The sequence below is a fragment of the Coloeus monedula genome, assembly GCF_965178545.1.
Source record: "Coloeus monedula genome assembly, chromosome: 4".
In the NCBI taxonomy this organism is placed as follows: Eukaryota; Metazoa; Chordata; class Aves; order Passeriformes; family Corvidae; genus Coloeus; species Coloeus monedula.
Genome location: NC_138784.1, coordinates 66,613,749 through 66,627,366, shown reverse-complemented (window position 1 = coordinate 66,627,366; position 13,618 = coordinate 66,613,749). Strand labels below are relative to the sequence as shown.

The following is a 13,618-nucleotide window of genomic DNA, read 5'->3' as shown; positions in this document are numbered from 1 at the left end:
AAACTTGTCAAATTTTATTTTAAAATAGCTTAAACTTTGTTTCCTTTATTATTTCCATCTAATGTTTTTAGTGGACCTGAAATTAAATTGCATACTCAAATAGTATGACGGGTTTTTTTAATTTTGTGGTTCTGAGTTTTGACACAGAGAAGTTCAGTGGTGCTTTGTATTTCCAAACAGCATCACTTCTTGAGGGAGAAATTTAACATGATCATGGTATCAGTGGTACTGAAGTATTTCTGTTGGTGGATCTAGAGGAAATGAAAAGGACTCCTGTATGAACGGGTTTGCCAAAGTTCTTTGTTTTTACTTTCCCATTTTCCTGAATGGACAATACTAAGGAGAAAATATGAAGATGCCTGCCATATTTTTCCTTATTTGACAAATAAAAAACTAGATAAAGAGTCAGGTTCCCTCTACAATAAGTATGTCTGCATAAGCACCTCTCTTAGTGATTTAATCCTGAAGCATTCAGGTAGCTTCAATTAAGTGAACAGGCTCCTCATCATCACAGCTGTGTGAGGCAGTAAACAAATACATGTAATTCCTTTTTTTGGCAGGGGGCATGGCTTGGGTTTTTTTCATAGTCAATGAAAAGTGATAGAAGGACAAGTTTAGGGCTGAGTGCTGGGCTTCCTGATTCTCTTAACAGCAATCTATCTAACTGACCTTGCAGTTTCTCTTAAATTGAATGGTTCATTTTCAAGAAAAGGGGGAACAATGATAACTGCAGAGAAACATATCTTCGTAGCAATGTTTCTTAATGGAAAATCATTAGCCATTCCTTAATGGTGGGTCATTATCTTGCATCCTCCATATTCAAGGAGCAAGTGAATTGAATGTGGTTTTTTCATACAGGTATATTTAATAAGCACTGTAGGTGCAGGGTTAAACAAAGTTCAGAGAAGTTATGATCACAATCTAGTGTTCAATTTCTGCATTGCTAATAATTACAGGTAGAACAAGGCTGTGTATCTATGGAAATATATGTAGGGGAAATATATCTGGAGGACATGTTTAGCAAATGTAATGAAGATGAGTATTCTGCAAATAACAATGGAGACAATTTGGAAATTACGGAAAGCAAGGAATTATTAAGAAGTTAGAATTTTCTTTTTAGCATCATGAGTTGCAGCAGTATAAAAAGTGTCATGGAATGTTTATCTGTCTGCAGAATTAAGTTTCTTTTTATCTTCCCTTCAAAAAGAAAGTCAAGAAAGCAGTCAGTAAAGATGTATTAAAGTCTTTCAGGTGGGGCTGGAGTTGAGAGGAAGGTTAGTGTAGGGAGGATAATATATTAGCTGACCTTTAAGAAATGAAATTGACTTCAGTGGGATCTTGATCCTCAGGAAAGCAAATCACACAGTTTTTTGTCAAGAAAAAAAAGTGAAGGACCACTAGGACTCAAGCTTCTTGCAATCTTCATCTGACATCATGAGCTAGAAATGCTTGTACAGCTTCAGTGACATGGCTAGAGATCACTCTTCATCTGAATAGTGTATGGATTGATGGTTCACTTTCCCTTCTGGAAAGCAAATTTAAGAAATTGAACTCAGATTTTGACTGTATGACTCCTTTCTTGTGTCTGAATACTGTTACATAAATGTGGAACATGTCACTAATTTAGCACAAAAAGGATTGGCTCAGATTTTACAAAAAATATTGTAGGTGTCTTCTCTGAGGACTGAAAGTGTTTTACAGGTGATTGCTTGGGTCTAGAAAGCATTTTCTCACACATCTGAGTGCATCATCTGAGAAGCTGGGTTTGAGGCATACTCACAAACTCAGAGAATTCAACCTTTTTTTGGTTGTTCTGGGGCACAAAAATAATTGGTCTAATTACTGATGTCATCACAGATGAGAAATGCTGTTGCTGGGGAAACTCTTGTATCCATAGATTCTCAAACCTGTCAGGTAAAAAACACTGCAAGAAGCACCAGTTGAAGCCAAATAGATTTGCATGGTGTATAACTATTTAATATGCCTCTAAAAATTGCAAAGAAAGATTCTTGTTGTCTTCATATCCATATTTAATGCCTTTCTGGAAGATGCACTTTAAGCAAACATCTACCACTGAATGTAATTGTTATGGTTTATTGCAGAGCTAACCAAAGGAATTTTAACAACCAGTGATATATGGGTGGTGAGACAGTATGCAAGGGGTCAGATTGGAGTGTCTTATTGCCCCTTTTAGCCTTAAATCAAAAATATGTAAAGATTTTGGTTTGCTGGTGGGTTGCTTTTTTTTTTCTTTTTGTTTCATCCTGCAGACTTAAATGTTTATCCCAAGTAGTTGTTCATCATCCACCTTAGTTATTAATGGACTGGAAAGTACTTCATCACTCTTGTGTGATACAAATATTCAAAATATTGCAAAGATTTCATCTTTGTGAACGGGGAATACATACCAATTACTGTTGTCTTTTCTCTGTATACTTAACAGTTTTCCCATGTCTGTCTAGCAAAAGACGTGTTAGGTAGTTAAGCTTTCTCTTATCTTTAGTGTAAGTAAAAATTTCTTATTAACTTCATTTCCACCAGCCCTGCAATATTTTCTGTACACTAAGACCAAACAGCAAATACTTACATAAAGCAGTCATATACAGAATTGTCTATGACAGAGAGGTGAAAATGAAGTGTTGCTTATCTGTCCCAGTGATAATACTCCCTGTGGTACTTGCTTACGTTTCTTCTGGAATATCTGGTTTAAAATACTATCTCAGTGTGTAAAAAGGAATATAACATAAAAATTATGTTGATGTTAGTGCTTGGTCAATTCTTTGCGCTCTGAGAATTACAGCTTGGATCAGGGCCATCTCCAGAGGCCAAGTTGCCATGTTCGCCTCAGAACCGTGCACAAGCAACTGAGCCTTTGTAACAGTACAGCCAGACAGATCCCACACAGAAGATAATCACGTTTTTATTCAAAGGCCATCTCGCCATACCTGATATATTTCTACAGGATTTAGGAAGAAAGGACATGTTTCAACATTTTTTTCTTAATTTCTCATTTAAACTGAGCCTTACGTAGCTACAAATAAACTTGACAAACTTTTAGAAACTTAAGTTATTTTTCTTTTAGAATTACAAATTAATAGCCAAGCATCTGAACTCTGGAATTTATTTGTTTATACATATATTATTTTACCTTCTAGGGGAAATCATATCGTGCTAGATTCAACACCCCAAGAGAGCTGAGGCTGCTGCAGCTCTGTGCCGTGGAGCCTACCAAATGTCTTCCCAATTGGCACAATATACATGGAGCACTTGTAAATACACATACATACATAACACACACACACACACACATATATATATATATACATAAATCAGGCCATCCACACAGATAACACAAACAAATGCAGAGCAGTCATGCAAGCACACATACCAGTTTCACTATTAGAGACCTCTAGGACCAGCACTTCTATCTTGCACAACCTTTTATCTCCAAACCAACCAAACCCATTCCTCTCCTTACTCTTATTTAAGGGTTTTTCCCTTAAATATTCCGTACTAAGTCGTGTGCAAACCTGAAATGCACTTTACAGTTATCAACTGTAAATTTAGCTTTCTGTAGAAGGAAAATGTTCAAAATGTATCTAAGATAGAAAAAAGACATAGAAAGATTTGGAGAAGGAATAGGGCAAATCTTAAAACAAAATCTGTTTCATTTTAGGTCTGTCACAAAGCATTAATTCTGGGGAATAGAGTGCTTGAGTGCATGAAGAGCCAAAGGGAATGGAAATTAGAAGCTCAAATTCTTCATCAGGATGCCAGGAGCAGGAATGTTGCTGGAAACTCTACATTTATTACTGTACAATATAGCTGACATCTCCAGATGACTAGAAAAGTCACCTCCATTCCCACTTTGAGGGATTGCTTTGGGCATCAATACACATTTTTATTGTCTCCTCTTACAGCTGTCAAATGTCAGGGAGTCAGACTTCTAACAACACATGGCATGGGTGTCTCTGATTTCCAAAATAAATCTGAGCACTCTAGTATATTAGTAGTATTTAAAAAGAGTAGTTTATTAAAAAGTAGTATATAAAAAGTAATATTTAAAATGCATAGTGTAGTGGTATCTAAAATGATTTGATAGCTCTACCTCATGGTTCCGCTGGTTAATGAATCTATTTTTTCTTTCCAATATCTTAATTTTCAGCAAAGCACAAATCTTACTTAAGAGGTCCCTGCTTTGTCAGACATATCATTGATCTTGGGATGTTTTATGGCATGTCAGATGCTGGACCAAGAATGAATTGCTGCATCAGCTTTCCAACTAAGAGACTTTTATTAGGCAGCGTTGTGATGATATAATTAAAAATTTGTGGTGGAAGAATGGTTTCTTGAAGAATAAACCATTTTTTTTTACCAGCCCAGAAGAGGCTGGGCTGGGCTGGCTTTGATAATTCTTCTGGAGAAAGATGACTGACCATGTTAGTGCAAGAAGGCTGTCCATAAATTTTGAGACAAGGCAGAGGCTATTTGTTATGTGATTCCCCCTTTTAAAAATATACTTTCTATAAAAGATGTCTATTGTTAGGTAATAATTATGTGTGTAGTGTCTTAGTTTGGAGTGAATCTAAAGGACCTCCTAACTTAGGCAAAGCATGAATGGAATACTCATCGACTTCTCCAGTCTCACACTTTCAAGACTCACACTTTTCCCTCCTGTCTCTCACTTCCCTGCCTTAGCAGCAGCATCTCCTATGTCAGCAGTGTGCTCATGCAACCTCCTCACTGTTCTGGAACTCCAGGCACCTGCCCAGCCAGGCACAGTCGTCTGCCCTCAAAGGGGGACAGGGACATTGAAGTCAAGATGTGAGAACACAGAGGTGATACTGTAGCCCCCTGCTGTCCCTCTGCCATGTGAGCTGATGCTGAAATGTATGTCTGTCTTGCAACTTCTTGCACCAACTAAAACTTTGTCTTGATTTTGATACCCTGAGTAGCAACCTCACATATTTAGAGAATTTATAGGTAACAGTTAAAACTTTATCTTTGATGACCAGTGGGGAGACATGAGGAATTTCAGGGAAGTTCAGTGTGGACATTAGGAAAGTTCTTCACTGAGAGGGTGGTGTGGCACTGGAACAGGCTCCCCTGGGAATTGATCATTACTCCAAGCCTGTGAGAGTTCAAGGAATGTCTAGACAATGCTCTTAGTCATGGGGGTTTTGGGTAGTTTTTGCATGGAGCAGGGAGTTAGACTTGATGATCCTTATGGATCCCTTCCAACTTGATATATTCTATGATTCATCTTTTTTGGCAAGGATGCTTCATGTTTTAAACAATTTGAATTTGACTGAATGAAGATTTTCCCTGTCAAGTGATAACAAAAAAGTGTCTCCAAAACAATTTTCTTGGAAGTATCTTCCTGTCACATCTTTCTTCCCCAGTGCTTCTGGGGAGCAGTGCCATGCAGGGCAGGCTGCAGGGCTGCAGCACTACAGCTGTGCTGCAGTTAACATCAGGCAGATTTCCCTGGGAGATGCTGAAGTTTACAGTACTGAATTTTTTAGTAGAAGTCAGAAACACATGATTTTAAGTAAATAATACATGCTAACTTAGCCTCAGCAGCATAAAAAGACCGTAAATTTCACCTTGCTAAGAAAATTCACCTTTCAGCCTATGCAGATGTTCTGGTTGTAACTGAGATTGGCAGTGCAGCATCATATTTTCTGGCCTGAGCATTAATCCTGTGGTACTTAGTGGCAGCTTTTCATTGATCTATGTGCAGATGATAATATTGGTTATAAAGGTTAACAAAGCTAACTGAGAGCAGACTTCGGCCTATTATTTGGTCTTTTTCCTAATATTTGTCTTTTATTATTCTGCAATATTTCCTCACCAGCTATTTAGTGATCTAACAGCTTTATTGTTGTTGAATTCTGTTAACTCTGGTCTATAATAGACATATGTATGTTTCACAGTGAAAAGAAATGTAATACATTTTAAATTTCAAGAAATGCCAATAGTGCAAATTAGCATATAATCCTAATTTTGTTTCATTGATACTTGCAATACAATTTAAGAAATGCAGGTCCTAGAATAAGTTTCTTATATTTTCTCTACAGTGTATATGTAGGATTGTACTGCAGACTCTCTGTACATAAGTCATAGAATAGGAGAAAGAAGTTTTTCTATAGGAAGATATGACTGGTAAATTTTGATATCATATATTATTTTCTGGCATGTCAAATTACCAACCTTTATTGCTTGAACTGCCTCAGATTTTCTGTGTACTTAGAATTTACATGGGAATAAAACATTGCAAATTGCCTTCATACTATTCTCTAAATGGGTTCTGATAAATATTTATAATGTCTTCTCACTGCTCAAATACTGATTCTAACTGGCCTTATTCAAGATTCAGTTATTCTTGGGATTAACCCTGAAATCCTATTACCAAGCCTAAAGCAGCAGGAAAAAAAAAGGGAAAAGAAAATGACAAAGCCGGATTACCTACAAAATGAAAGCCTGGTGAAATCAGATCTATTTCACTATTGCTCATTTAATATGTATAGATACAACTGGGTCACCAAGCTGATTTAGCCACAAGGTAGAAGTAGCATAGCAACAAACCTCAGCAGACTGAAAGTCAGCAGCAGTAGTATCTGAGTAAGTCTTCAGCAAACTCACTATATTTTCCTCAATTTTCAGTTTTCCTGTAATGGTGTCATTGATTTATTAAGCTTTTAGGGTCTTGGTATTTTAAATGTGTAAGTTTTATCTCTATAACAAGTTTAAGTATAGAAATTACTGCCTGGTTCAAGTTTATATGATTTTCTATAAAGGATAAACATTTGTGAATGTTTAAAAATTCGCAACTTACATACAGCTTAAGTCAGGTTCTCATGTCATGTCAGAAATTTTGGAAAGGGCGTTATTTTCTAGGTTTTTGATTTTTTAACTTAGAAATGCAGTTTCAGAAGATTCTGATTTAATATGATATGTTGAATCAATAGATGTCAGTAAACTAACTGAGAGAAGAGGGAGGCAGTAGGTAAGGATGGTTGGGAAAATCTGCAATTTTACAAAGACCTGGTCATACATATTTGGTATATTTGTTATCACTTCTACAGATATTGGAGGCACAGAAGGACATTTAGAAAGTAGGCAATTTTACAGTTTTTCCATAATTTTCATCCTCCTAAAGCTGGGACCTTTTTTGTTCAAGATGTGGAAATTTTCCTTTAAGGAGGAAGTTTAGATTTTAATATTTGTGTTTCTTCAATCATTTGGAACATGAATATATTTTATTGGTTTAATTGAAATGAGAATTTTATGCTACTCACAGCACCAATGTCCTCCATCAGAAATGTAAAATTTCACATTTCGTGGTATTTGTAAGACCAGTTCAACTTTTTTTGTTTTAGTGCCACCTAGTGAATAAAGCTTGAAAGATTTTTTTAAGTCTTCAATTTATCGGAGTTTGTTTTTGCATTTTGCAGTAATGAGATGCTTTACAGAAGATTTAGTTCTTTTCAAACTGAATCACAGAGTTTGCATTGATTTCCTCTATTTCTTCTCATGAGGATTTACGTAAAGTTATTTCTATGCTTTTTGAGAACTGTGGCTTTCCTTAGTGGAATAATGCTTTGTCTGAAAAGCATTGATAAATGTTGACTAAAGCTTGCTTTCTTGATCATGTCAAATAATTAAGCAAATAACTGTACATATTTGTATTTATATATACATAGATAGATAGATTTGTATGAAGACACAGCAGAAAAAAATTTGACTGTCAGAAACAGTAATTAGCACTTTCTGATAAATTAATGCCCCAAGATACTACTATTTAGTCCTTTAAAGCATTTCTTTTTTGCTGCTCTTTTCAAAGCCTACTTGTTTTGCTAGCATTACATAAATGTGAATTCTAAGACAGTGCAATGAACAGGATTCTCTGTGTTGCTTTTCATAAAAGCAGCATCAATTGAAATGTTTTATTTGTATTTAAATAACCTCCTACACTTGCCAACAGAATGATTGACATTGGATTTTGGATTTATATCCCTTATATTTGTATCCCTTATTTATCTCCTTGGGAGATGGAGATCTATTTAGAATTATAGAGAGGGATAGATGGGTATACAGAAGAGAATTTGAAATATTCATCAATTCATACATTACCTGTAAAATCAGGTATTTTTCTCTCACAGTGCCACAGTCTTCAGAATAAATGGCATTAGCTGTATGTGCATTTCGAAGAAGTTTAAGTGATAAAATGTTTATGGGAATTCATGCTTTAAAAATTTGCATCCTATTTGACTGTGTGGTTTAAATGGCTTAAACAAAATAACTAGTGTCAAATTAAAAGGCAAATTTGAGGATTTGGAATTGCTTGCACAAAGGAAAGGGAAAAAGCATATTCTTGTAGTGGGGAATTAAGATTAGAGCTTGTGGCCATGCCTTCACCTCGGATTTACTTTTTTATTTCCTGTTGCTTCCCTTTTCTCACCAAGAAAATGAGAAAAGTTCTGAGCTATTCCAGAAGGAGCCTAAGATTCTGAGCAATGTTTGAAAATGACTGTGATGTTTGAGTGTGGATGGCCCTGGGAGTTATATGCTCTGTGTAACTTTAGGAATTTTGTCAGCTGGGGAGAGGTTGACTGGTATCTGCAAAAGGCAGATTTATAAAAGCAGTTCCCAATAGGCATGGCAGTTTTCATCTGCTAAGCAGGTAATGTATTAGAAAGAATGAAGTTTTGGAAAAAAAAAAAAAAACACAATATATTATAAATGGTTTGGTTTGGGTTTATTTTTTCTAATGTATTTTGTTTCCTGTTTCTTTCCCAGGCTGCTTGATAGCTTTGATCTTTCAACTTAACCATCTCAAACATTTTTCAGCCCTTGTAAATCCCAATTCTGAATTCTGATACTTTCTTTCTTCATTTCAGATGTTTTCTCTGGGGGGGTTTTTCCACCCCCCTTCTTTTGCGTTATACTGCCCTCTTAATGAAAACACCTGTCTGTAGGATCTTTTTTTTTTTTTTTTTTTTGATCTACATATCCACAAACTGCTTAGAGTGGGATGAGATACAGGAAATAAATCATTATTTCTGTTCCACTTCCCTTGAATCCTCTAATAACCTCATCTTGAGGTAGCAGTTTTAGTAGTTTTATTAGAAGGATTTCCAGGTTGAGATTGTGAAAAAGAGGAAGCCTTTGACAATGCATACGTAACTATTCTGGAATTAGAAGAGGTTTTCAGAATGACAGCCTTCTATTTTCCATAAATTCAACTCTTGGGGCACTGTGGGTTGCCGCGGTCCAGGTGTCTGGAGGAGCACACAGCTCAGTGGAACTACCCAACGGAGGGGAAAGGTCTCAAGCATTTAAATCTTTTGCTGGAGTTCTGTATAATTTTTCACTATTTTTTTTCACTTGGTTTTCACAAGCTGATCCTTTTCTGAATTGGAAGATGAAGTCCTTACAAGACTGTCAGATTAGTATTTCTGTTTCAGACCTTCACCAGAATGACAAAGTTCAAGCAGCATTAGACTCAAGGCATTTCATTTGGAGTTTCATGTTAAGTTGAATAGGTTGTCTTATCTTTCAGGTTATTGAGTTGCCCCATATATGGCCAAAGATTGTACTGGTGGGCTGAGGTCAACGAGGTCAAGTTCTCTTGACACTTTTTGTGCCCCAGTAGCAAGCTTAATTATTCCTGCCCAAACCTGTGAAGAGGAGATCTTAAATTCCTCAGAATGGAGGACTGTTCTGGGACATCCCAAAGGTGGAAACTGCAAAAGGATATAAATAAATGGGGTAGTGAGAAATAATCTAGTGAAAACTGCATCTAGGTCCTATACCTTGCAGGTATAATTACAAGACAGATTTCATTATATTAATACTTCATGATGCTTTAAAATAAAAAGCTCAAGGTTATCCTGTTTTCTGTGATTTATAGCTGCTTCACTGGAAGCCCCTTTTATTTTAGCTTAGATAAGGAATAAGCTTTTCATATACTTGAAAAAGTAGAAGTTCTCATTGGTGGTCACAGACTGTATAGGGTGTCTTTACATTTTAACAATTGAATGGTTTGCCTCCAAATGTCATATACTGTTTTGTAAGTGAACCACTGAGCCCACGGCATCATAAAAACATGCCTTTTATTTCCTTTTTACCAATAGCACTTTTGTTGCATATGTTTATATTTATTGCAATAATTAGGGGGAATACCAAGCTGATAAATACCCAGCTGACATACTTCACATACATACACTGAATACTTTGTTCAATAAAGTATGGATTGTATGTACCGTAATTTTACACCATTGATAGGATTTGATTTTGTAAGAACATGGACTTTCTGAAATGGCAACTGGGTTTTGAAAGCTTACATGTTCTTTCTTCAGTTAAATGCTAAGTGATTGTGTGTATTGTTAATTGGTTTTCAAGAAATCTTGTGAACTGAAATAAGCACTATTATGGTATTTAAGGGTCAGACATTGTGGCCAGTAATCAGTAAAGGCTTAAAGCAGTTATTTTGGCTTGTAAATTAAGACGTGTACATTTTTACACATCTTAAAGTGTAAAAAAATCATAGTGCCACTATTGCTGTTGTGTTTCAGATGAGCATAACTAAAAACTGGGTCAGTTTGGCTAACTCTAAATTTTGAATGATCCAGTGTTTGTCACATATGGAATGTCAGTTTTGAGGATGATCTGAAAGTTTTTACGGTTGAAATACTTCCATTACTTCAGTACTTTACTGGAGTGCAGATTAATTAAATGGACCCCTGAATTTTCTTTCCCCCTTTGAGCATTTTCATCAGTCACATTTGAACCTTACCTTCATCTCCTAGCAAACAGGGAAATATTCATTCTGGAGGATTGTTGTTCCATCTACTGATTCCTTCATCTAATCAAAAACTCTGCTCACCTGTTTTTCTGACTGACATTAGCATTAATGTTGACTGATGTCTCTGCAAACAGCTGGCTCATATATTTGCTTAATTAAATTACAGCATTTGCAGACTTTGGTTGATGTAACACTCCATTCTACAAATGTGTCATTTCTCTTCTTCATTTTACATCAGCATTTGTGAATCTACAGATGCAGATGCTTTGGCTTGACCTGCTGTTCACTTTACAGCATATGTGAGTACAGGGCAATACAGTTTAATGTGCAAGTGTAGTATGGCACAGTTTCCTTGTCAGCTGCCTCCACCATTTGAATGAGTATTCCTGAAAATTTTTTTATAAATCGTTTTTATAGCCATAATTACCAATCCATATGCTGGATACCCGACCTTCTTAGAAATAATTATCCTGATATATTTGCAGGACTGCTAGCAAGCGATTAAATTGGCAGTTTAATGTTAGTGAAATTCCAGGGAGAAATTTGCTCTCATTACTAAATTTTCACTTGAATGTCTAAACTGCACTTTGCCATAGCAAAGACAAGCCATGCACAGGCCATAGGATTGAACTGAGGATTTATTTATATTAGGTTATTAAATAATATCTATATAATGTCACTGATGAAGCAGAGAAGTGCTTTCACTTTATTTTTTTCAGATGAAATTGGCTTTTGTAGGGCAGAGCTGCCTACTAGGTAGTTTTTTCTTCTACTTTCCAGGTACAAGTTCTGTACTTTTACTCCAGCTGACAGTTTGAATTGGTTTTCAGACCTTGTCTTTATAAAATTACTATATGTCTGTAATTTTCCTATCATGGCTATAAATTTAGGTTAAGGCAAACTGAAATAATTCTGCAGCACAATAACTGTTTTCACTTCCACATGGTTTATGTGTCCAATAATCATTAAGTGATTTACTGGTTACTTCTGTAAGAAACTTTTATTGGAAGCACCACTGAGTGTGCCAGTGTTCTGCATCAAAGTGAACTGGTTACAACTGTGTGATCATTTCACGGTTTTGCTTAAGCAGCAAAAAATGCTGGGTTTTTTTGGTCCTAAAAATATTCTTTTGGGGGAAATATGGAATACATTAAAATAATATACAGTGTAACCCCCTAATTGAAAATGGTTTAATATTATTAATCCCTTCATCCTTTCAAGTTTTTTTTTGTTGTAAGTGTTCTACAGTTACAGGTTGGTATTTGCTGCTGACAGCAGTTCTCTCTCTTTACTTTGTACCTGGTACTTAGTGATTTATTTTAGACATGTAAGTAGGTGAGCATTTATTGAAATCTGTGACCTTATTTACCTTTTATTCTATAGAGCACTGCTGAACTAGTTAGCAGTAGTGAGACTTAAGCCAATGAGGCTTGATTTTTAAGTTATTTTAAGGCTTTGTACCAGGTTGACAACATAAAATTACATTTATATTTACTTTCACTGAACATCCATAATCAGGTAGAGGCATAATAATCTGCTTTCAGTTGAAATGTAAATTGTGAGGTCTGTATTTTAGTATATGTGAGTGTATGTATATTTATACAGAGATGAATTTAAAAGCAATCTTCAACTGATTTCCACTTGTGCAGACGTATTCCTCTTAAAACTTTTTCTGTGTATATTTTTAGATAATGTCAGAATATCATATAAATTATTTTTCAGGGAGTAGACTTTATGAATATGCAAGTAAGACAGCAGAAATATATGTGTTCTCAAGACACAAATTTGTATTGCTATCATCAGTATTCTCATATTTGCAAATGTACTCTCATGTGCTTCCAAGGGTGTTTTCCATAATGTATATTTACAAATTTAATCTGATGTACAAGTTACACTGTAAACCACCAAACTAATTCATGCAATATGGAAGTCACCTGATAACCAATATTTTTCAGTAATTAAAAAAAGTAAAATATATCTTTATCTATTTTTTTTTTATTATTTCCTCAACTCTGCATTTCTGAGTTTTACTTCTTTATGTAAACTTGAAACAAAATTTGTGGGAATTTTTCCACTATAGTAGATTTTTTTGGGGCTGCCACAGAGTGAAGCACCAAATACCTGTTGGGTTTTTTTTTTTTAATATTACCTCATTTTGAAATCTCCAGTCACTACTGGATGTTCTCAGCATAGTGGAAATTGAAATCCAGGTTTGACATTCTTTATCTCACAAAGATCCAGAAAACATAAATATTTACTGCTACAGTACACAGAAAAGAGAATTAACTGTCTTTAATAATACTTCTATTTATTTTGCAGTTTAATAATAATGCTCAGAATGTCAGTTGCTTTAATCATCTTGTCCAAGCTAATGTGAGGAACAAGAAGAAATTGAAAGAAGCTGTCTATAAAATCTCTGCTAAAGGAATTACGGATTACAAAAAAGGCTTTAGCTACGCTTTTGAACAGCTGCTAAATGTAAGTATTTAAGTAAGATCTCTCTGCTGTCAGGTGAAGAAAGAGAACTTGAATGTTCAGATGGCCACTGCTTGCTCCTTCATTGTGTAACCGAGTGGTAGAAGTGCAAATCTTTATTTAGCAAGTAAATTTATCCCAACAATGTTGTTTTCATTGCAGGTTCCTCAGCAGATTGCTAAGACTTTGGAATTAATTTGGTTTCAAATCAGTTGTACTGTTTTACTTCATTCATTCAGCTGGTTTTTCATTTAACATGTGATTCACTTGTGGTAGTGGTTGACTTGCAGTTAATTTTAAAATGGAAAGATCTGTATCACTGTGCTATTATTG

At 35.4% G+C, this 13,618-nt stretch overlaps 1 protein-coding gene across 4 annotated transcripts in view; it reads left to right on the top strand.

The window, feature by feature from the left end:
* CACNA2D1 (calcium voltage-gated channel auxiliary subunit alpha2delta 1) overlaps positions 1-13,618 on the top strand; it is a 365,472-nt gene that overhangs the window by 270,947 nt on the left and 80,907 nt on the right. For all 4 annotated transcript variants that reach the window (XM_082280237.1, XM_082280236.1, XM_082280239.1 and 1 more), the window contains exon 11: positions 13,130-13,288. In XM_082280237.1, coding sequence (XP_082136363.1) covers positions 13,130-13,288 — 159 coding nt within the window. The remainder of the gene's footprint in view (positions 1-13,129; positions 13,289-13,618) is intronic.